Below are 25,739 nucleotides of genomic sequence, written 5' to 3'. Positions count from 1 at the left end.
GGTGGATACCGTGGGTTATCCACAAAGTAGTCAGCCATTAGACGTTGGTGCGCTCCGGTATGGTCTCGTGGGATGGTCCGCCGACGACTAATCGCACGAGGGATCGCGCCCTCCGCCACTTCCGCATTGCGTTCCGCCGCTCGCGCCGCTTCCTCCTCTTCGGCCTCGTACTCCACCTCTTGGATCAGATAATTCCACGCGTCCTTCCATAAATCGTTCATTTCAGATTACAAATTCTAGTGATAGAAAATATGTGTGTGAAGAGGTGGAATGTTTGGTGTGCAAATAATGAGAAGTGGAGGAGTGGTATTTATGGATGTAATTTTCGAAATAATTAAAAAAAAAAAAGAAATCAAAGTGGGGCGGACGTCCATAGCCCGTCGCCCCACTATAGACCGCCCCACACATCGCCCCATTTCGCCCCGCGGCCCCCACCATCTCCCCGCGATCGCCCCGCGATCGCCCCGTAGGAGGCGATGCCTCTACCGCCCCACAATAGCCCCATTTTTCTTGTCCGCCATGGGGCGGACGTTTGCTTCACTATAGACAGCCCCACAATAGCCCCAAATTTTTGTCCGCCCCATTTACTCCTATAGTGGATGCTCTAACCTGATCTGAATTGAATTGGATAGGAGAGTAACATTTTAAATGCAAAAGTAACTGCATTAATTGGGCGGCGCCACGCATTTTGGAACATTTTAAATGCAAAAGTAACTGCATTAATTGGGCGGCGCCACGCATTTTGGTGGGTCCCTCCGCAAGTGGATATATGTATTGAAATTGCTTAGGGACAAAAAAGGTGATTCGCTCACCCCAGGCGCCCTCATAACCCGGCCCGACATCGCTATGTATTGAAATTGCTATATTTGGTGAATGCGTGGGTGGAACTTTCATTTTTGTCTAAACGTAAGAACATCTCCGATAGAAATAACACAGCCAAAACTTAGTCACAAACTTCTCCTGTTACATCATCAGGACAAACAATTAAACAAGCAATAGCCTAGTTACAATAAACAAAATTATAAAAACAAATAATTAACAATCACATAAAATACGGAATTAAATTTACGACACAGATACAGGAAAACGCAATAATAATATTGAAATTTAAAAAAGTACATTAATTAAAAAAAGTACATTAATTAAAAAAATTTTACATTAATATAAAAAAAACTCCTCCGCCACACACGAGCCCCCCGCCTCCGCCTCACTCCTCGCCGTGGTCGCCGTCGCCGTTGTCGCCGCTATCCGGGACCCCCAAATCTGCCGCATCTGAGCCCGCGTTTGAGCCCCCATCTGTGCCGCGGCGGGATTCAAATCGGCCCGCATACTCACGAGCATTGCGTGAAGAAACTCTTCTCCTCGGGGTCAGTTGCTGCCCTCCATTCAACTAAGATCTTGTATATCTGAGCTCGCGTTTGTTGACGCGCGAAGAAGAGGACCTCGGCTGTCGATCCGCCAACAGAGGGGATGCCGACTGGACCTCCTGGGAGGCCTGGCGAGCCCGTTGCGCCCGCCCTTGACCAACCGGGCGAGTGCGTCGAGCAAACGCGGGAGGGGACGGGAACTCCTGTACATTCTCGGGGAGGTCGTGGGAACCGCCGCTGCTGCCGCCGATGTAATCACCGGTATAGTTCAGGCGCTGCTTCTTCGGCCAGCCAGCATCGACACCTGCCCGAAACTTCTCGGAGTCCATCAGCACCTCATAGCAGTTCTAGTAGGTGAATTCCTTATAAAGCCCGGGCACGGGGAAGGCTTTCTCCGCTATCCTCCTGCAGTCGTCTTCAGTTTGGCCACTGGTCTGCATGTAGAGGGCGTTGGTGTATAAGCCCGAAAATCAGGAGACCCCAGCCCTGATTCGGTCCCACCCCTTCCGGCACTCCTCTCCGCTGCGTGGCATCCTCTCTGGGCAAAATGCCTTCTAGGCTGTTGCTATTTTAGCCCACAAGTTGACGATCCTCTGATTGTTCGAGGCGAGGGGATCATAGCAAACACTCCCCACGCCTTGGACAGCGCGACGTTCTCCGCGTCCGTCCACTTCCTCCGTGCCGGGCTGTCGTCATCAGCCGGCTGCGACGACTCGCCGACCACCCTCTTGCCCTTCCCCTTCTTCTTCTTTGACGCGCCCCGACCCCGCCGTACTTCCCCGTTTGAACGGGGGTGTCCGCATCCCCGAGATCTATCCCCAACTCCTCTAACGAGAAAGTATCACACCCAGTGAACTGCGTCTCCGATGGGGTCGATGTGTGCGAAGAAGCAGTCACAAAATCAAAACTAGGGCGATAGACGTTGTCCCCCTCCCCCCGGCGTCCCCTGCATCCCCGCGTACCCCGACATCATCTGCATCCCGGGTGCCCACCCCAGCATCATCTGCATCCCGGGTTGCATCCCCGGTACCCCCTGCCCGCCCTGCATCACCGGCCCCCCCCTGCATCACCGGCCCCCCCCGCATCCCCTGCCATCCCGGCATACCACCCCCGGATGCCATCCCGGGCATCATCTGCTGCCAAGGGTACATGTTGTAGTACCCGGCCATCAACCTCCCACGGGTACCGTGGGAGTTTGAGACCCGCTCGTCCCTGGAGTAGGCTCGTTGTTGTGCTCCATTTCGCGTTGTTGCTCTTGTACAGAAATTAAGATAGAGAGAATACTCGTTAAAACAAGTGGTGCAAATGAAAATGACGTGCAAATCGTGTATATATAGTGTTTCGAAAATTAAATAAAAAAAATCAACTGGCCGATCGCTCGCCGATCGGGAGCCTGCAATGGCGACCAGTCGATCGGCGAGCGCATCGGCCAGTGCTCGGGAATCGGCATGCGCTCGCCTGCTGCAATGGTTCGGCGAGCGCCAGGAATCGGCTAGCCGGTCCGCTCGCCGCCATTGTGGATGCTCTAAACCATTAATTACTCATCGTGTATTCACAAGTCACAAGTCACAAGTCACTGAAATTTATTACTATATGTTGAAGTTGCAGAAATTTATTTTATGTAGTCTATCACATAAAGGTTGCAAATTTCAATTTTGGGAGTGATTGAAAAGATTAATTGAAATGGAATCTGCTTTGGCCTTCTGTCGATAGAAAAAGCCAATTTAATTACGTTTCTGAACACACTAATAAGGTTAGTGTTTTTAATTAGTTATAGTACTACTATACTTGTGCATTGTGCTGCATCTAAAACTAATACGGAGTACAACTTGTAGCTTAGTGGTAAGCCATTAATATTGAACTTAGGTTCAACTAAATATTTGATTAAAAAATTATATAAATAATTAAATAAGTATAATGTGTGAATATATAAAACAATAATTAAAGTTAAAAATTAAAAATAATTATATATAAAATTTAAAAAAATAATAAACACTAATAAGTATTGCAAACACAAAACAAAACAAAACAAATTACGTTTACGTCTCGGGTAACCACTGATTGCTTTTCTATTGAACCACTGACTGTTTAACATATTGATCTTATATCTGTAGAAAAAGAGAAAAGAATGATACAGTAATATTTGATATACATGCATGTAGCTAGCTGAATGTGTAATTGTGTTACTTTCTTGACTAAAGTCCCAAAATGGTCATTAACATATTGTTTTTTTTTTATTATTTTGGTCCAAAACATTATCTTTTGAATTATTCGATCCCTCACATTTGAAACCGGATCACATTTGGTCCATTTTGGACGGTTCCGTCAAATTTTTGACGGTTTTAATTACCGGGTCACAAATCCGTCACTAATTGGGAGAAACTGATCCGTCACTAATCCGTCACTAATATGTTAGGACCATTTTGGGACTTTAGTCTTATTTTATTAATAAAAATGGGTACTTTTTAGAAGAGGGTCGCAGTGGGTTTTTGGAGAATGGGACACTTGAGAGGATGTTGGTCCTTTAAGATTTTGTTGGAAAGTGTATTAGTGGGAGTGGGGTCCCCTAATACGCACGCATTTCTTTCTCAAACGACATAGAATTAGTTAAGTACAATTTCCTTTAATTCGTTTACTACATTATAATATTAATAATATTATAACATTCAATTATTAAATGACTAAAGATGATTAACAAAACAAATACGGAAAATAAAAATACATTGTACTTAATATTAATAATGATAGAATAAATCAATAGAAATGTTAAATAATAATGTAAAATTAGTGATGTATTAGTGACGGATTTTGTGACGGATTAGTGACGGATCAGTTTCTCCCAATTAGTGACAGATTAGTGACGGATTAGTGACCCGGTAATTAAAACCGTTAAAAATTTGACGGAACCGTCCAAAATGGACCAAATGTGATCCGATTTTAAATGTGAGAGACCGAATGATTCAAAAGATAATGTTTTGGACCAAAATAAAAAAAACGCAATATGTTAAAGGACTATTTTAGGACTTTAGTCTACTTTCTAACAATGAAAAAATAAAATAAATGACGAATTTAAACGGTACAAGATCAGCCAATATTGCATCTACTGGGCTAATGACAAGCAAAACAGATAAGACATCAAAATTAGTGCAGCTATTGAAGAATATCTCATCTAATCCTAGCAATCTGTATAATTTTATAACAACTAATCCCTACATTGAATCAAACTCTAACATCAAGGATATATGTAAAGACCACCTAAAACCTCAGAGTTTCCCTGTGACTCCCTTCTCTCTTCCTCCTCCACAGTCGACTTCCTATTGCTGCTGCCGCCGCGACTGCCTTCACTCGGCCGTGACGACAATGGTGGCGGTGGCATGTCAATACGCACTTGTTCATCCTCCGGCATCAATTGAGATATTTTCTTTAGTTCTTTGCCTTTACCCCACAACACAACGTATAGTCCCGCTATGATCAGGATGGCCCCTAGCAACCTATCATACACACATTCATAAATTAACAACATATTTCAATCTCATTTCAAAGCAATACAGACAAAACAATACATACATTCCAACATGCAACTTCTCTTGCAAAAGCAAAGATCCTGCGATCGCCACAATCACAAGTAACAATGGGTTGAACACGGACACGAACAACGGCCCTCTCATCCGGACGCACCATGCCACTAGAGTAAACATCACCCCTGACCCCAAAATCCCCTGTTCAAATTTCAACTCACTTTTAGTATACATTATCAATAATAGGGATAAATAAATCAATGTGACTAACACATGCATGACTTACAGCAACTGCTACTGTGAGAAGCCTAATATCCCATCCCATGATCCAGTTGCTCCAATCCTTCTCCGTGCACACAGCAAATAAAACACTCTGCACCGAAGCCCATGCTGTCATCATCGCTGTGATGCTGTACGGGCATGGATAGCGCTCTGCAGCCTTAGCCTATCAAGAAAAGTTTTAAAACAAAACATAAAATTAGGCATGTAACATCGAATTCATTCAAGAAGCAAGAATAGAGTTAACGCGACAAACCTGAACAATCAACCATAACGAGTAACAAACACAGCTAGCAATGGATAAAAGTGCACCCAAGACAAGATCATGGCCACTTTGATAATGTGTGTTTGCTTGATGATGATGATGAGAAGTAGAAGTTTTGAGAAGGTTTAGGTTGGTGTTCCATATATTTAACTCGGGCCCCTTGTAGAATGTGAGGAGCATTGCTCCTCCTATTCCTATAACAGTTCCAAAAGCTTTGGCTTTTCCTGCTGATGAATTCCACCCCAGCTTCTCTAACCTGGATTCACCAAAACTAGTTCAAACCTATGACATACTAATCTACTAAATATTTACTATGTGTATATAAATATTGTTACCTCAAGCAAATTGCAACGATAAATGTAATGGCTGGAATCAAATTCATCATGGCAGTGGCAAACGTTGCTGAAGTTAAGGCTATGCTGTTCAAATAGAGATTTTGTCCTAGTGATCCTCTGAAAACATAAAATAGTACTCATCAACATTTCAGAGATCATGAATTGAAGTTTTTGATGGATGAAGTCTTTTTTTGCAAATTAAGTTACCTTTTAAATTCAATTTCATGTGACAAAGAAAATTTTCCCAATACATATATATATATAGGGTGCTGTTAGGTTGAGATTATTTAGCTAAATTGAGAAATGAGATGCAATCTCAGCCACTAATCCACAAGATTAACGAAATGTCAACAACTATCACATTATGTCAACACGGGGGTATAAGTGTCATTTCGTGTTTTAATGTGTCGGATTGTTGACATAGCTTGTATGTCTAGTTGACATGACTTATAATTGTTGTTGACATGGTTTCTATGTGCAGTTGACATGGTTGTACGTGTAGTTGACATGGCTTGTAACACAGTTGACATAGCTTGTACGTGTAGTTGACACGATATGTATCGTAGTTGACATGACATGTCAATATTCTATACAATCTCATCTACCAAATTGGTATTTTATGGAGTTGTCTTACGAAGGTCAAGGTATGTTCTCATGCTAATTCCACAAATGTCAGCAAAAAACATCCCATAATGTATTCATAAATTTCAAAGAAATGTCACTAGCAACGCAAATGTCAATATGTCAACAGACCTCCAAAGGCACCTACAAAATGTCATCCTAAATTTTCATCTTCAATTCATAATGTCAACAAACCAGCATCTCCTACATTTCAACATGTCAACAGCAAATGTCTACAACTGAAGTTTCAATATAATGTCAGCAGCAAATTTGTTCACCCAAAAACCAACAGCCAATGCCGCAGATTTTCAACAAATAAACAACATCCGAGAAACGCCGCAGAGACATAATCAACGCTCAACTCTCCGCAAACTCATCCCTAAATCGCTCAACTCTCCGCAAACTCATCCCTAAATCCGAAAAGGTATTTTCCCCTCTTTCTCTGTCTCTCTCGAATCGAATCAAAATCGAATCAAAATTCTCACTGAATTGACCGATTCCGATCAATATAGATGGACAAGGCGGCGCCATTGGGGCACGTGGTGGATCACGTGAAGGAGCAGCGGCAGAGGGCGAAGGAGGCGAGCAAAATCAGCAGCGGCGTGCCGAGCGAGATCGACGAGGTAATCGTCGATCAGATTGAAGACGGATCGGAGCAGATCAAGTCGTCGATCTGTTGCGACGATCGGCCGGAGCTCTTCGCGGAGATCGGGAGCGCTCTGAAAGCGCTGGAAGCCACCATTGTTGAAGCCAACTTCACGAAGCACACACACCAGCATCCTCACAATCCCTAATTAAAATATGAAATTACCTTTCTGCCCTTTTATAATTAATTAATCTAAAAATATTTTTCATGTGGCAAATTCTGGACCACTCATTTAATAAAAATGAGTGGCTGAGATTGCATCTCATTTCTCAATTAGCCTAAAAATCTCAATTGATCATGGATATATATATATATATATATATATTTGAATCCTTTCTACTAATTTGAATTTCCTACAAAATCTCAACACACTCGTATAATTCTGACCAGGTGATGGTTTTTCAGCCTTTCAGGTTGTGTGGTTGTGAACAAGATGCAAAAAATAAAGTCTGTTCATAGATTGCAACAGTTAACAACAAAGTTATGGTTAAAGTTGCCTAATGTCACAAGAAGCACAGCCATAAAAAGTAGGAAATTTTATAACGCAATTAAATTTCAACGCTATTTCACGCACACACGTCTACTAGCAATAGTTTCCAAATTTCATCTTTTTTTCCTGGAGAGTCTCTAATTTATATTTTCAAGGTGATGCCCAAAGATGAAGAACACGTACCCGAATAAACCACAGATAAAACCGTAGAAGATTGTCTTCCACGTTAGTTTCGGCCTCGTTTTCCTGAAAATAATAAAAATAAAAATCTCATGCGATTAGCTTAATAATCATATACTATCAATTATCGATGATTAACTTATTGTATTAATTAGGGTTGGTTCGTAAGGTAGATATCTCCAAGATACCTAAAATGTGCGTTCTTATCTTCCCTATCAAACGACTCAGTGCATAGTATACAGACTATTGAAGACGAAGACAAAGAAGGAGGAGAAAGTAACCTTTCTACAAAGAATGCAACAGGAACTATAAAAGCAGCTCCAAACATGAATCTGTAGGCCACCAAAACCGGGAGACGCATGCCGTCGTTCATCGCCAACTTGTAGCAGATAGTAGCCACAGACAATATCATCTGAACCAAAATCATTATAAAAGTAGGCTTCAATCCGTGCACATTGTTGCATATATTTGTCCACCAGGTCATCATCTTTCGATGAATAGTAGAAGAGAGATGAAGAAAGAAAGAAAGTCGAAGAAAAATAAGGGTTTTTCAGAGGATAAAAGATTGTTTTGAAGTTCAGGAGAGCATATAAAATTGCGGCCGCGTAAATATAATTCGTATGGTTCGAAACAAAGCTTAATATAGTGTATATGTAGTGCCCGTTCGGTGTAGCATATAAAATACTCCGTAATAGTGGATACGATATAGGATATGATAGGATCTAATTTAAGACAATTGAATAAGATATTTAATAAATATAATTATACGTATACTCTTCATTTAAGTTTCATTAGTTTAATATATTAAATTTAATTTTAACGGTTAAGCTTTATTGTTTTAATAAAATTTTAAATTTAGTTTTAATGAATGAATGAATTAATTCATATTGACTAAATAAAATAAAATTCAGTATTTAATCGTAAAGCGGATTTTTGTTAACTAACAAATTGACTAATTAATTAAATAAATTAATTCTTAATCAAAATTCATTAGGGTTTCTTGGCAACCATCTCCAGCCGCCGCCTACCTCCGCCGCCTTTGCCCATCCGTCGCCGTCCACGTCCATCCCTTGCCACCCATAAACGCCGCAACAATCGACCTATGACCTCCAACATACAAACAACAAAATACAATCTCCAATATACACTCAACTAATTCCTCTCTCTCGGGCGAATCGGTACATCAAGGGCGAGATTTAAAGAGTAAATGTCGCGAGATTGATTTAGTCGGAGGGGATAATTAAGGCCAGATTAATAGTCTAATATAAACAGCGAAATTGCATTATTTTTGTGGGCTTCTATGCGGGCTTCTTACGAGTTGCGGGCCGTAATTTTTATCTATCACATCAACCGAACACCAATTTATATAATCTTTGAGACTTAATATTGGTTAATAGTGGATACCAAACAGACACATAGTGATAAGGTATTTAATTTAATAATGTATCCATATGTATTTCGGTAACTGTTTCACAATTCTACCCGAAATAATATATATCCTAATTTTCAAATTTCAACTTTATTTTTCAGAAATACTCCTACGAATAAATTATCGAAGTTCATTAGTGTGGATATAGGGAAATCTCAAGCAATACTTATTTTGGATCAGTGAATTAATATATTGATCGGTAATCCAATTTGGCATTCCCTAACATGAATATAATAGTAAGTATTTCATTAATAGATACCCTAATTTTGGGAAACAAAAAATTATCAAGTTGATGTTGGTGCTCAAATTGGAATTACACAATTAAAACAATTAATAATCCTATTCGGGAGGCGGTCTCCCCGGCCCGCTGAAAGACCGTTGATTTTATAGTCAAAATTCTTTCGTAAATAGAAACCAATGGAATTGGTGAATATGGTAAGTAGTATTTGGACAGTTTGATCTTAGTTTCATCGGATTTCTTTCCTCACTTACATTATTTTTAGGTGGGGTTCAGTTTCCTAAATAAAATAGTACGAAGATATAATTTAAGATTGAGTTGTAAGATTATTTTAGTTGGGGGTAGTTAGCTATGATTAATTATCATATGATTAATTTGTAGTAGGAGTAGTAGTTTTATCTTACTTTCAATTTATCTCATACTAATTATAAATTTCATTACCTAATACTACTATATCACTACAATAAAAAAGTCGGTTAATGACACTTTTTAATGCTATTAATACCATCTCCAATGATACACTAAAACTTAAATTGGGATAGGAAATCAATACCACCTCTCAGGAACTTTAGATCATGGAATTCAGATTAGGAAATCAACTGGTGACATTTCTGCCTTTTCAGACTCAGACTGGACATCAGATTTGGATGATAGGAGGTCTACTACGGGTGTTTGTGCTTATCATGGAAGAAATCTTGCGTCATGGTGTGTGAAGAAGCAAACTGTGGTTGCTAGATCTAGCACAAAGGCTGAATACAGAAGTCTAGCTCAAGCTACTGCAGAGGTGAGCTGACTATCTTCAATGCTTGGTGAATTGAAAATAAAGAGGAAGGGAAGTCCAGTGATTTGGGTAGATAACATGAGTGCTATAGCTTTAGCATCGAACCCAGTGCTTCATGCAAGGACCAAACATATTGAGCTGGACATACATTTTGTTAGAGACAAAGTACTAGGTAAGGAAATTGAGTTGAGACATGTTCCTACGGCTGATCAGGTAGCAGACATTTTCACTAAGCCATTGAGTCATCAACCCTTCGTGAAGCTAAGAGAAAGGTTGGGTGTAGTATCCTTAGCCTCGCTCGAGTTGAGGGGGTGTGTTGGAAGAGATGATCGTTTTAGAATTGACGGCCAGCTTGATCAAGGTGTGGATCACGGTCGTAATGGCCAAGTTGATCAAGCTGTGGATCACGGTCGTAATGGCCAAGTTGATCAAGCTGTGGGTCATGGTCTCAAGCCACAATCTGGAGATGCGAATGAGACAACGGAGATTGAAGTACGTGTTGTGCGAGAAGAGCCAATGGTTAACCTCACACGAGCTGAAGCCAAGGACAAGCCAAGCAAGACAGTTAAGACGGAGGACCACCTTTGTACTTGGAGAGACGTGGCGATGCGTGGATTAAAGAAGAAGGAAGTGCAGCAGAGTTAATTTTGATTAATGTTGTTAAAGTGTGATTGGTCTTGTACTATGAAGATTAAGGAGAGATTCTAGATCATTCCAATATGGAGTATATGTAATATGGTCTTGCTGAAAGTTAAGTAACTAAGGAAAAACGAATTCTCAGTTTTAAGAAAATGCTCTCTGCATTCTTGCTTCGTTCTTCTTCATTCATGCACTTCACCACAAGTTTTCAGCACCGCCTTTGAGCAGGAGATATTCTTCACCACCAGGCGAGGGACTCGCTTCCTCAACATGTGTGATTTCCAGGATTCATCAAGGAAGGCGTGGGACTACTCTGCATTTGTCCGGATGTATGCCTTGTACTTGGACGAGTTCCGGATGCAGGGCCACACGGAGAGGGGCAGAGATCGTGGACACTATAAGGCGGAGGAGGAAGAGGATGGTGGGGGGAACGATGTCGTGGTGAGGGCCACTCCTGTGTCTGAGATGGACAATGATTCCGTTTTCCGCCGGGTTGATCATCTCATGCAGCTTCTTGAGAGGTTTTTAGCATGTAGACCAACAGGTATACACTCACATACACATACCTAAATTGAGTAATCTTTCTTGGATTCATGGATATAAATTGTGTTGTAGGTGGTGCTAAGCATAGCAGAATTGTGGTTGTGGCACTCTATCCCATTTTGAAAGAAAGCTTAGAAATCTACCATTGCAAAACAGAAATACTAGGGACGTTGATAGAGCGTTTTATGCAGCTGGAAGTACCCGACATGATGCAAGTCCACGACATCTTCTCTCACATCTCCAAGCAGTTCGACGAGCTTGATTGCTTCTACAACTGGTGCAAGAATGTCGGAATCATGCGTTTGCCTGACTATCCTAATGTTGAGAAAATCAACCAGCCAAAACTTGACATGATGAACGACTTCATTCGACACAAGTAGTCTATGATGAACAACAGGAATGCCATCGAGCCAAAGCCTGCGCACACGGAAGAAGCATGGACAGAGCCTCAAAAGGCGTTATCATCAATTAAAGAAGAAACAGCAGGTGAAGTAAACGTTACTCCTGAACCACAACAAGGTAAAAAAACTCAAGAAGAAGGTGATCTGCTGAACCTGTATGACGACGCGCCAACACCTCAGGATTTCGGGGATCAAGTGGCTTTAGCCTTGTTTGACGGCTATCCGTCTACAACTGCTCCTGTAAGCACAAGTCCTCCCTGGGAAGCCTTCAAGGAATCGGAATCAGGGGACTGGGAGACAGCCTTAGTTCAGTCTGCTAGCCATTTGTCAAACCAGAAGCGGTCTCTTCCTCAAGGCTTTGATCCATTGATTCTTGATGGTATGTACCAATATGGGGCAATGACACACGTGGGTGCTTCCTCGGGTTATTATGCCACTGGAAGTGCTAGCAGTGTGGCACTAGGTTCTGCTGGGAGACCAGCCATACTGGCCTTGCCAGCACGACAGTCACCAGCTAACTGTGGTGTCAACACTTGATGACATTGAATACGAGATGGAGTAATTTTGAGATGAACAGATTCTACTGATAACATTGAGTATCACTCGAGAAGCATTGGCGCTGCAAAAAAGATGAACCAAACCCTAGGAAGAGAAGTAGCAGTTTGACCAGAAATAAAAGCTGCACATAATCACAGGCACGGCATCTCGATAGTTCCCAACATCTCGGTGAGGACTTCCATCAAACAGGTTGCGTACTATCAATTGTTCGCGGATAAAATCTTTCACCCAAATTGATGAAGCAACAGAATTGTATTGAAGGGATTCACTTCCCAGCAACACAACACAACGCGCCTTGAATCATGCTTCGTTTACGACAGAAATGAATTGAATACAATATGTCAAATGCTTTCACTTTTTAGGAGAGAGATACAAAAGGGGTGGCATAGTTGAAATGAAATAGGCCCACTGACTTAGCAAAAGCCCATTATTTGAAGGAAGCCCATTTAATATTTGATAAACTGGTCTAACTTGAAGCTGAACTGAACATGGAGAAAAGGGGAATGGAAGAGAAGAACACTAGAGAAGACTAGAGCGAGAAATATCAGCTGAAAACTAGAGCGCATTGCGCCGCCGATTATTGATCAGCAATTTCTGCTGCTTTCTTAATCTGCGGCAGATGTAATATTAGTTTCGGTTTCATCGAGAAGGCGAGCCGATTCTCGAGCTTTTAGGCTCAGCCGCCTAGGGCAGAAGTAATACGTATTAGTTTGAGGAAGATGCAATTTAGGTTCGAGAATGAAGAGCTTACAGTCGTTTTTATTAATTAAAAGTCATGTGTAAATCCGCCGTCGTCAAGTGAAATCAGTTTGTGAAGATGGAAGAATTGTTGAATAATAAGACATTCGCGGTGCACGCCGCCGCTGCGGCTACCTCCGTGGCCATAGGCACTGCCGTGACATACCCGCTGGATACTCTCAAAGTTTTGATGCAGGTTTCAAATATGTAAAACAGATCTCTTGTTGTTTTCGTAGATATCCATGGACAATTTTCATACTAGGTAATTGTGTGATGAATTAAAAAACAGGTTGGCTCCACTGGTAAGAGACCGCTGACTGCAGCTGATGTTTATTAAAGAGTGCGAGTTTTATCGGGATATTCAGGTAGTTCTAAAGCTACCTATCTCTTCAAAGATTTGGTCTTTGAATGAATCGAGCTCTTTCCGAACCAAATTATTTTTGTAATTACAAAATTGCTTCAGTTGTTGATCATATTTGACGTGTATTTATTCACTCCTTTCTAAATTTATTGGAAAATCCAAAATACCCCCAAAGTTGGTGCATTTTGCGCGCCAATAATCGATATGAGTATTACAGTTGTGTTATAGCTCATTTTGTCCTACAGTGTTTATATTCTGGTCCTTGCATGAAACTTTGTTTCATATATTGCTTTTATGCAGCGTCATTCATATTTTAGTCTTTCATGTTTACTTTAGGTTTCTATAATGGCGTTGGATGGCTGACTTTGGGAAGAACATTGGGTCTTGGTGTTTGCTTTGGCATTTATGAGATATTGACCGCATTCTACAAGGTTAGCTTCAAAATTTATGCATTTCTTTTGTTCTTCGTATCTATTCTTTGTGGATGTATGGGTGAGAAATGTTGCCGTATTATGGTAATGAGACTGCTTCTTCATTGTGGTGTATCCTTTGAACCATGTATTTTCGCATATTAGAGATGGTATTGTGCTCAGTGCTCACCCCAGTCGTGAGGATGAGCATTTACTTCTCTCTGAGGCTCTACTGGCAAGATTTGCTTCTGGAACAGTCGAATCACTTATAAGCTCTCCATTTGAAATGATTAAAGTTCGTGCTCAGGTTGCTTCTGCTTCTGGCCTAACACCCCGGCCATCTATTGTTGAAAAGAGTGCTGTTCCTCCTTTAGTTTCGAGATTACTTCCCAGATATTCCTTGGATATGAATGCAATGAGCAAATCCATGGGCCTTCTATCCACCTTGACCAATAGGAATGGAAACATATTGGATTCCTTGAAAGAATACCCATGGATGATGACAGGATCTGGGAAACCACTTCCTGTTAGCAATGTTCGAACCTTATCAGAAATTGTTTCTTTGGAAGGATGGACGGCTCTCTGGAGAGGTTATAGATCTGGTATAGTGAGAGATTCCATTTTTGGTGGCTTATTTTTTGGGAGCTGGCAATTTTTACACCAAGTCATGATCAACTGGAAAGCTGTGAATATGGATCCTATGCCAAGGTTTATATTTAGTCCTTTTTTGGTTTCTGACTATGTGATTAATTGATCTTTCAAGAGACAATCGACTTCATGATTTGTCTTGCCTAAATACATGTTCTCATTGGGTCTGCATATCGTTACAAATTAAGAAATACTCTATTAACTCGGCAGCAATTCTGAGGAATATGTATAACGTAATCATGATTCTCTAGAGATATGAAACTGAAAGTCTTTTATTTTTTCTGTTAATACTTCATTTGCAAATTTGGTTGCTAATAACTCAAAATATCTTGTTTGGTTCTGTTCTTGCGAAAAAATACTGTCAATATCATTCTGTGATAGCTATGTCCATGATTGCAGTCATGATAACATTATTTATTTTCGTCGTTTTATGGAGTATTAATGTTGTTATTCAAAGCATTTATTTAGTTTCTGATTTAAAGATTTGTCTTTTGAATTTTCTTTAAGAAATAATTTAGCTTCTACTATAAAGCCTTTTTGTGAATTACTATGTAGGATATAGAACAATGCTTAGCTGATCTGCTAATTCTTTTTGTAACTTTTACAAATATTCTTCAGGTATGACAGTGAAGTTGGTCCATTATTGCAAGATTACACTTTGGAATAACAAGGCTGCTACAGAGTTTACCTTCCATTCATAATGTCAGGTTCGTATATCCTTTTTGCTGGATACAATCTTACCTTTAATTCTTTTGTCTTATTACATGTGAAGATCATCCTATATAAGTAGCGAAACTGTGCTTATATTTAAGTTGAGGGCTCCTTCTCTGGGGCTTGGGCCTTGAATATGCTGTCTTGTTAGTTGTTCCATCTGGTCTAGATGCTTGCTTATTTGGGTTGTAGCTCTATTAGCAGATCAACGATGGAAAGCATATGTAATTGTTAGTCAGCATGTTCATTAATTACACTTGTAAATAAGCGGCATAATAGGGAGTAGATTTGAAAGGTTGTGGGGGGCATGTATTCATTCAAGTTTTGGAATATTTTGATGGTTACAGAAAATGGACCCATTAATGCACTTGAGTTTTTTAGTTTGTGCTATTAGTGGTACCTCCACTTTGCACAGGTTTGCGTCTCATGAATGCCGTCTCCTTTTGATACCATTCTCCTCTACTTGTAGTTTCCATTTGACTCAGTTTTAAGCCTCCTAGTTATACCTCTGCCGTGGATTGCGATGATGAATTTTCTACAGTTCTAGGGCTAGCTCCTATATTTGGCTGACAATGATTCTATACTATGTGTAGTTTCGTCTCGTTTGTTGTCATGGCTCTTTAACCTTAGAATCATCACACCTACTGGGTTAAATATGGCAGGTTTGGTTTGTGGTTGATGTCAAAGGCTTGTTCCCTTCCCCCTTTTGGTGTCTATGTCAAAAGCTTTGTGAACAAGTTGAGGTTGGGCCATGAGAGGCATGTCTTTTTTGCAATCATAGTATAATGACTTTTATTTTAATTTGGCCTTTCTCAAGCGAAGACAAGCCATGAAGCTTGTACACAGGGACTTGACTTTGCTCACAATTAATTGCTCTCTCTCTCTCTTTCTTTCTTACTGTGATGCATGTGCATTTTGTTTCTCTACTATATGAAGCCTCTGTGGGTGAGATGATTACCAAGCTAACTTACAAATGATACATACATCAACATGTATTACGTTTCTTTTTTTTCAAGTTTCTCTCTCATCCTAAGAGGAATACATTCAACACCTAAGCATGAAATTTTTATTTCAAGTGGTTAACTCAACTTGAGACTTCGGCTTCAGCTTCAGTTTCAACTTCTGCATAATGAATCTACTTAATTTCTTTTTATCAAAGCTCCATACGTAGCAAATGGGGCATGTCGGCACCTTTTTTTTTTTTTTAATAAAATAGCTAAGGTACTGATATTTGTTGTTGACCTTTTTGTGCAACGTAGTAGTGTACTACTACTCCCTTCACTCCACCTAAGATATATCCATTTTTCTTTTTGGTTGTCCCAATTAAGATGACTCATTGCTAAAAACAGAAATATCTTTATTTCTACTTTATTTTTTTTCTCTTATTTTTTTCTCTTCATTTAACACACAAAATAAAGCTACATAAAATCTCGTACCGCCCAAAGAATGGGTCATCTTCATCATTGGGACAGAGTGAGTATTATACTGGATCTGGGTCATAGTTGTTGAGACCAATTAAATAAAGATGGAGTGTGAAGAATTTCAACCTTGGAACATCATAACCAGCATATTGACTCACTCCTATAGTTTATATGAAACTGGGAAAGACAACTACCTCTATACTTGGTCTGAAAGTTATGAAATTGTCGTGTGTTCAATGTGAAATGAAATTGGAAATTGAGATTTGAACATGTTTGCGAATTATGGATTTGTACCCTTTTTATTTGAATATTAGCTATCGACAAATATGAAGGTGGGGAGGATAGATCTAAGTAGATTAGATTGTTGTGGAAGCAACTTATTAATTTTGGAAAGTGGTTTAGATGTGTGTGGCTCCATGGATAAGCAATGCATGTGCTTAAGTTAATGGAATTAGGATATCGTCGCTTTATGCTTTATCCATTTGATTTTGTTGCACTACCGTTTCGTTGTTCACTCATTTTCTCAAATTCTATTTTACGTACTATTTCATTGTTACAAATATTAGGATGGTAAATAATTGTAAAAGAACACCTTTTCAAGTAAATAGATCGAAGTGTACGTCAACTTGCAAACATTACATTTAATTTGAAATTTTTTTAATTGAGTTTCGATTGTGATCGCATCAGAAATGACAGAATGCTTCCCTAAGCAGCCACCAAATAATTAAAATGAATTTGTATACCTTAGGGTTGTGGTAAAAGACTGATACCAAATACTACCAATCATAATAGTACATAAACGCAATGCTAAAATAATTCGAAAAGTAAAAGAAATTATAATCAGCCAAGAGGAAGCTGAACAAACTACCAAAGAAAGTATACTTAAATATTTCGATCCAACCAAACAGAGAGAGCCCACTAACCCCTCCTGTAAGCAAAATAAATAAGCATTTGATTTGATTTGATCTGATCTATAAGTATATATTAAGAAGGAATGATTTAGATAGAGTTGCTTAGATGTATATAATCCAATCCCGGGCAATTTGCTGAGCGTTCACGAAGGTCATTTATAATAATATTAGTACTAATAAATTTGATCAATAATATCTAGTTACATTTTCTGTCTCTCATGTTTTTACTAATTTTACGTTAAGATTCATATCCTTGGCAATCAAAATTCAAACTGGACAATATAAAAGCAAAAAGTAACGTGCCATCAATTTCTTAAATTTTGTCCATTTTCAATAAATAATGTATCTTATCCTTGTAGGAATGGATATCAAGATTCTAATTCCACGTGTCGTAATACCAATACTGCCACATCAACATTTAAAGTCATCTCTGGGCACTACGTTTATCCAAAAACACAGATTTCCCAACTTCTAATAAGTATTATATTGATCACATACAACTTGCGAATTCCTAATAACCATCAATACATATTCTGATTTTCAACAAAAAGCTACCACTATCTATGATATTTTTTTTCATTTTTGTGTTTCTCGTATTTTGTATCTCACACGAAATATGCAACGATTGCTTAAGATACAGAATATATAAAGATGGGAAATACAAAAAAAAATAGTCAAAAATTGGGCAAGCTAATTTCATCAAGATCATCTAGTGAAAGGAAGACTTCATCCAAGCATGAAAGCTCTGCCCCACCACCATCCTCCTCCTCCTCCTCCTCGTACACACGACAAACAACCCATTTACTATGATCCTGCAATAAAGTACAACATATTTTCCATAACCATGCATCTATGCATATTCTCAAAATAAACATATGATATGATGATGGCAACACTTACAATCTTGGAAGAATTTTTTTGTGTTGAGGAGCTGGAACTTGAAGTCGAACTCGAAACCTTGTATTCATGCATGATCCATTTAGTCTTGACGCCTTGCGAAGGCTCACCCATATAAAAAGCAGAGTATTTTTTGACACCAACTTTTTTTGCACCACTTGAATAAATTGGCTCTTCAACTCCTATTGGTTGCCAATATCCACTCTCCGTTATCCTCTTAGCTGTTCTTCTGCTGTAAAAATACCACTTCTTCCCTTCCGACAATGCTTTACCTATATGCACATTCATTACATCGTCAACTAAAATATAAATCATTAATTAAAAATTACGAGTACCATCCAAGTCCCAAGGATCGTAAGGGTAAAGATCAAGATCTGGGATGACATCCGGATGGTAAGGTAGCAGTGTCGCCTTCCGGTGGAGGAAATGGACCACCAATTCTTCATCCGTTGGGTAGAATCGAAAGCCCGGAGGCAAATTCAAGTTGTTATCTCCCATTATTCTTGATTATGACCGATATATGCTAATGCAATTCTTTGGACTTAAATATCTATAATCTATATAGTAGGAGTGAGTAATATGGTTGAAGATAGTAAGTGGTATATTGATGGTCAAGATATATTGGGGTATGTATAGTTAGAGAAGATGACGTGAGATGGAAGATGTGTGTGTGTGTGTGTGTGTGTGTGTGTTTTGAAGATGGGCATCACCAAAGATCCAAGAGGGTGTTAAAAAATTAGGGTGTGCTGACATCCCACTCTAAAACAACTTTGATTGCTTTTAAAGTAACGGAATATGTTACCATTCAAGGGAACCTTGTTTCACTAGGAGTAGGAGGGAGTGTGTGTATTTATTTGATCTAGATATTACGTTTTGTTATATGATTAGTTGCATGAAATGTATAAGAACACTTGGATCATATATAGTTGGGGGTAAAAAGATTGTCATAAAATTAGAGTTGTACAAGCAATGAATTTAAGGTGGCTGTCTTGTTTAGATTAGAGAATTTGTTGGTTGTTTGATTGATATCAATGCTTCATCACACTTCATGCTTATATCATCAACCTTCCATGCCTACAACACACGTGGCATTGTGGCAATGGATTTCATTATGGGGCCCTTTGATCTGATGTGAGAACCCCCACATCAACTGAAGTGCATCTGCCCAATTATTTCAAATTATTACTTAATTACTTGGATTTGCTTGTGTCCACTTTTGGAATGGACAAATAGACAAGTGGATTTGGGATATACATTAAGACTTTGATGTAATGGAATGTTAATCTCTTATTTGAGATTAGTTATGATTCACTCAAAGTTTTTATATTATTATCATGCTTAAACAATTTTTAGGGGATAATCATGATAGGCAAATAGAGATATTTGTGTGTTTATAATTAGATTAATTAATTACCACAACCAACAAGATAAAACTGGATATTTCCAACAACGAATAGATAAAGTTTATGCTTCTATGAGAAACTCAATTTAAAATAGAAATTTTCCTTAGTTATAAATATACCAATTAAGTTTAATTTTTTTCTTGCAACTTAATTCTATAAATAAACTCAATATAAGAGGGTGTTGTTTGGCTCTCACTATAATTCAGAGATATTACTATTAATTGTATTTATTATAAAAGAGTTTTGTGTAAGTTGGCTGCATAGTTTTATTTCTATATATATAGCTGTGAGACGAGAAAGAATACATAAATTAATAATTTTAATTAAAGTAATTTATTGATATTTAAAAACTAAATTTTAAATTTAATTTTATTAAAATCTAATACTCCCTCCGTTTTTAAAAATAGCAACTATTTCTATTTTGGATCGTTCCTTTAAAATAGAAACTTTAGAATCTTTCTATTTTAGGACATGGACCTCACAATCCACTAACTCTACTTTCACTACTTTTTCTCTTCATCTCTCTTATTTTATTCATTTTTCTTTTCCTCTCTCTTACTTTACCAATTCTTCTCACGTACTTTACTAATTATGCATTAAAACTCGTGCCGTTTCAAATGTTTCTATTTTTTGTATACGGAGGGAGTATTGAAATAAAAAACAAAGTGAAGGATGGCAAATGGAAGAAAAAGATAATTTTGAAATAATATCAAATTTAGTACATCATTGAAATAATATCATATTAAACCAGTTAAAATGTGAAAAAATGAAATTACCCAGCAGCCCAAAATGGCATTTTCTGAAGAAAACAGTGCAAAAGGACCAATTTTGAAATAAACCCTTAGTCCAGGGACTATTGGAGATATTTTTAAAATTCAAGGACTATTAGCGAGATAAACCCAGTCCAAAGACTATTTTTATAGTTCACTATTTGGGCTTATGTCCGTTCTTGTGAAGTATCCCATATTCATGTTCATATTCACTGGATTTTAACCAATGCCCTCTATATTCATGATTGTGCACTGCATTTTCAGTAACTGTGATTTTTTAGCTAATGGTACCTATTTTTACAGTTATCCATTGTAGAGGTGGAGAAAAATACCGAAATACCGAAATACAACACTTATCGTACCCAAAAAAATATCGAAATTATCGGTATTTCGGTATACAGCAATTTTTGGTACGATATGATACCGTACCGAAATATTCAATTTTCCTATATTGCGGTATACCATGGTATACCTAATATTTGGTATATACCGTATATTCGGGATGGTATACCGAATCCTTGGTACATACAAAAAAAATTAGTATATGTTGAAATATTATATAAATATTATATTATATTTAATATATTTATATATAAAATAGAATTAAAAAAGAAAAAATCTTCGGAAATTCTTATTTTGGGTATAAAATAGTTTTTTTTTGCATAACGGTATTACGGTATATAGTACCATACTGCGGTATACCACAATAACGGTAAGGTAACGCTATTAACCATACCAAATTTTAGGTAAACGAAAATTCGATATGATACCGATATGATATTTTGCCATACCGTAGTTTTCGGTACGGTATATGATACGACGTTCTCAGTAAGCTATATCGTACCGACCCACCCCTAATCCACTACATTTCGCCATGTATCTAAATCTGATGTATTTTGGAAGGATGTGACCGACTTGTTTGGAAATTTGAGCCTCTTTAGAGCCCAATTTGGCAGCTACTGTTCATAAATTTATATATGGCCTATCATAAGTTTTGTGCCTAGTTTATCAATCTATCATCCCAACTTTTATCATCTTGTTAAGGTGGGTAGATCGTAATATCTCGACTTTTTTCATTTTTTTTAATTCTCGAAATTACAAGGTAGTTTAGTGGAAAATTTCAAAAGAACTAAAGAATAATATAAATTATTATAATTGTAGTAAATGAAATGCCATACATAAGTGAGCATATGGTCACACTAATGGAACCAAACTTTTATGTTACAAGTGTAACTACCGGTATACATCTCTAAAACTATGAAATGGATTTCAAGAAATTAAAAGTGTACATGTGTGGGCCTCTCAATTAAATCCCAGCACACTTCTTAAATTTTGGAGTCACCATGGAGAGGCCCAACTCGTCTTGTCTTTCTTGCATATGGCAGCCCAATATATATCCCAACTCCACGCGCTTCCGCAAAAGCAGCCAAATCCCCCCCACCGCCTGAAAACAAATCTCCATCATATTCTCGTTGTCAGTGTCAAGTTACAGCCTCCACAATGGCAATAGCCCAGCCATAGCCTAGTCATAAACTCTTCCTATCGCATCATCAGTTCTAAAAACTCCTCCTATCACATCATCAGGACAAGCAATAGCCTTCCATAGGCTAGCCACAATAAATAAAATTATAAAAATAACAATCACACAAAATACGGAATTCAACTTACGACACAGATACGGGAAAATACAATAATTTTATTTAAATAAAAAAAAGGTACATTAAAAAAAATTACATAATAAAAAAAAACCTAACACCGTGCAGTCCTCCGCGCCCACAACTCTTCAATTAAATCTTTCTGGAGTCGAATATGAGCTTCCACTTGGCGCATGTCGGCATGTACTTGGAGGCAGCCGACTTCATCGTGAGGTACCCCACTTCGTACGTTGAGGGCGGCCACGTCGTGGCTTGGACCGGCTTCATTATCGTCGCTGGTCCAACTAGTCAGTTGTACACCTTCATCTTCGACAATCATTTTGTGCATGATAATACATGCGTACATTATATCAGCAATGCAGTCGACATGCCACAAACGCGTTGGACCCCTAATTGCCGCCCATCGAGACTGGAGCACACCAAATGCGCACTCTAAGTCCTTGCGCGCCGACTCATGCCGTTCCGCAAAGTAGGCATTCCTCTCATCTGATGCGCACCTGATCGTCTTCACCAAAACAGGCAACCTAGGGTATATCTCATCCGCCAAGTAGTAGCTCATATCATGTTGGTTCCTGTTGGCGATAAAACTGATGGTCGGACCGACGCCGTGGCACTGCTCGTTGAAAAGGGGCGACGAGTTGAGGACGTTGAGATCGTTGTTCGACCCGACTACCCCAAAATATGCATGCCAAATCCACAGCCGGTAATCAGCTACGGCCTCGAGGATCATCGTATGATTCTTTCCCTTGTAACCGATCGTGTAGAACCCTTTTCCAGGCAGCGGGGCAGTTCTTCCATTCCCAATGCGTACAATCTATGCTGCCTAACATACCTGGGAACCCATGCTTCTCCCCGTGCATCTGCATCAGCTCCTGGCAGTCTTCAGGGGCAAGGCTTCGAAGGTACTGATCACGGAATATTTCAACCACACCCTGACAGAAATACTTCATACATTCAAGGGCAGTCGTCTCACCGATGTGGAGGTACTCGTCCCACATGTCTGCCGCGCCTCCATAGGCCAACTGCCTGATTGCTGCAGTGCACTTTTGAATAAGGCCAGCTGCATCGTGCCTGAAGCGGAAACACATATATCTACGCTTCAAAGCGTCAACAATACGCATAAACAGGGTCATACTCATCCTAAAACGCCGCCTGAAAAGGTTGACATTGAACCACGGCTCCGGTGCGAAGTAGTCTTCATATAGCCGCCGATGTGCAGCTACGTGATCCCGCTCAATCACTGCTCGGCGGTGGACAACGGGTTGAGGCCGAGGCCGCCAGCTGTAAGGCCCTTTGTAACAGCCGGTTTATCTCATGGGACGTATAGGCCTCCAACTCTTCGTTCATTCGCCGTTCGTACTCCTCAGCATCCCTACCACTACCACCACTACTACCACCCGCGCTACTTGTACAGAAATTAAGATTGAGAGAAAACTCGTTAAAACAAGTGGTGCGAATAAAAATGACGTGCAAATCGCGTATATATAGTGTTTCAAAAATTAAATAAAAAAGATTTAAAAAATCGGCTGGCCTATCGGGAGCCTGCAATGGCGGCCAGCCGATCTGCCAGCGCACGGGAATCGGCGTGCGCTCGCCGATTTGGTGCTGGCCGGCTGCAATGGTTCGGCGAGCGAACCGGCCAGCCTCGGGAATCGGCTAACCGGTCCACTCGCCGCCATTGTGGATGCTCTTAATACTATAATTCCATCAGAGTTGAGCTAAAGGAAAGAGTGAGCAAAGAATTCTTTTTTCTCTTTTCAAAGGCAATTTCCCAGCCTAAGGTAATCACCAATTCCACTTCTTTTATTTCAAGCATCATCATCTAATAGACAATTTTCGGAAGCAACAATCACATAAGAAGTTTCCTAACCACAAGAGCAACTCCAACTATGAATTTAAAGCTTTCACCTTCTCTTTGTTAATCAAAATCTAGATAGAAGTTCACTAAAATAAAAAGAAAGAACTTAGCTTTTAGATAGGGGATTGTGGCTTCCCGGCGACGGCCAACAGCTCACCGCGCCGGAGAACCACTGTCCTGTCCACGGTCGAACGACGACGGAGACACAACAGTAGCGGCGGCTTCGGCCGTCACAAGCACCAACGGGAGTGATATAGCGAGCGGTAGGAGAAGTGGCAGACGGCGCTGCTGCTGCCCCACCAGAGCCCTAAGAGGCCCCGCGTCGGCGAGCAGCAGGGACAGCGACGACGGCCGGTGGCTGAGACAGGACCGACGCGGCGGCGGATGTGAGAGCCGAGAGAGAGAGAGATCTAGGGAGGGGGAGAATTTGAGAGAGAATACAGATTCTCGTTTTGGCAGTTTCTGCGTTGGAGGCGGAAGGAGAGGGCGGGGGAATTAGATTAGAGGAGGAGAAACATGCAACCGGCGACGGTGAGGTGCCACGGTGGAGTCGGCCAGGAAGAGAGTGGCGGTGGCGCTGCAATTGTGAAAGAGAGATGACATGTGATTATGTGAATTTGAATTTGGGGAAGATGGAGAAGATGAGCCGTGAGCGTGCACAATAAGATGGGCCATTTAATTATCTTGGACTTAACTAATAAATTGAAAGAATTGGGCCAAGTAATGTTTTGAGTTAAGAACTTTGGGTTGAAGGAGTTAAATGTTTGTGGTGGGCTGGAACTAAATAAAGACTGATTGGATTAATTAATTATTTGTTGAACTCATTAATTAATTCCTAAACGGTTAAATAATTCGCGAATTGATTCTTTTTCCGAAAAAAAGTATTGAAATGGATAGCGCGCCTAATTAAATCCCAAGATGTAATTAATTGCGATTTTAGCCAAGAGTGTAATGGGGTCGAGGGTGGTGTAGGATTTTCGGGACGCGCAATATCAGGCGGCGCGTAAATTGAAAGAGAGAGTAAGTACTTAACGCAGCTCTAATTTAATTACTGTAAAAGAATTTTATAATGTCCAAAGAACAAAGAATAAAATGAAAAACACATATAGAAGCAAGTGATGGAAGGAGTAAAGAAATTCAAGTTAAGGAATTTAAACGCACGAGGTGAACTTTTCTATCCTACATACTAATGTGGATAAAATGTCAAATATTTCGAGATGATATTTAGTTATGCAAATGATGTTGTCTTGCCATAAATGTATTGTTTTATGTGTATGGAGCCTATATGTTTGGTTGGAACTTAAGAATCGAATTCGGGTCCAAATGAAGGTGGTGTTCTTACTCGTATTAGTGTACACAGGTGACCGTGGAAGGTGGCCACCTTCCACGGCACAAAGAAGATATAGTGGAGGCCGTAGGGAGGTGGCCACCTCCCAGGCTGGAGAAAGATGTAGGTGGCGGTGGGAGAGCACCCTCTCCACGGCACTTGGTGTTCAGATATGACAGAAGTACAGAAAAGAACTTTGACTGACCAATTGAACTTTAGCTCACAAAGAATTTAGTAAGCTCGAGCCTTTCAAGAGAAAACCCTCAAGTGTTAATATGATGGCATGACAATATTTTCATTATATGTGTGCATATTTCGACAATGTGTTCACTGAGTACT

General features: G+C 39.6%; 3 protein-coding genes and 1 pseudogene across 3 annotated transcripts; 2 read left to right on the top strand and 2 right to left on the bottom strand.

Moving 5' to 3' along the window:
• Positions 1-4,419: 4,419 nt before the first annotated feature.
• LOC121802798 (WAT1-related protein At1g68170-like) lies at positions 4,420-8,295 on the bottom strand. Its single transcript, XM_042202504.1, has 7 exons — positions 7,983-8,295; positions 7,705-7,767; positions 5,765-5,881; positions 5,421-5,685; positions 5,172-5,330; positions 4,935-5,086; positions 4,420-4,858 (listed from the first exon to the last, which is right to left on the bottom strand). The coding sequence occupies exons 1-7, from the start codon at positions 8,186-8,188 to the stop codon at positions 4,600-4,602; spliced, it is 1,221 nt and encodes a 406-aa protein (XP_042058438.1). The 5' UTR covers positions 8,189-8,295; the 3' UTR covers positions 4,420-4,599.
• Positions 8,296-11,381: 3,086 nt separating this feature from the next.
• Positions 11,382-16,055, top strand: LOC121742635 (annotated as a pseudogene).
• On the top strand, positions 13,108-15,114 carry LOC121797195. The gene is made up of 3 exons (XM_042195979.1): positions 13,108-13,235; positions 13,965-14,507; positions 15,066-15,114. Exons 1-3 carry the CDS (start codon positions 13,108-13,110, stop codon positions 15,112-15,114), a joined length of 720 nt encoding a protein of 239 aa, XP_042051913.1.
• Positions 16,056-17,331: 1,276 nt separating the features above from the next.
• LOC121742645 (NAC domain-containing protein 104-like) lies at positions 17,332-19,522 on the bottom strand. Its single transcript, XM_042135848.1, has 3 exons — positions 18,723-19,522; positions 18,391-18,659; positions 17,332-18,302 (listed from the first exon to the last, which is right to left on the bottom strand). The coding sequence occupies exons 1-3, from the start codon at positions 18,883-18,885 to the stop codon at positions 18,165-18,167; spliced, it is 570 nt and encodes a 189-aa protein (XP_041991782.1). The 5' UTR covers positions 18,886-19,522; the 3' UTR covers positions 17,332-18,164.
• Between the last annotated feature and the right edge of the window lie 6,217 nt (positions 19,523-25,739).

Source organism: Salvia splendens, chromosome 1 (genome assembly GCF_004379255.2).
Source record: "Salvia splendens isolate huo1 chromosome 1, SspV2, whole genome shotgun sequence".
NCBI lineage: Eukaryota > Viridiplantae > Streptophyta > Magnoliopsida > Lamiales > Lamiaceae > Salvia > Salvia splendens.
Note: the sequence above shows the minus strand (reverse complement) of the source record. Positions and strands in the feature narration are given on the sequence as shown.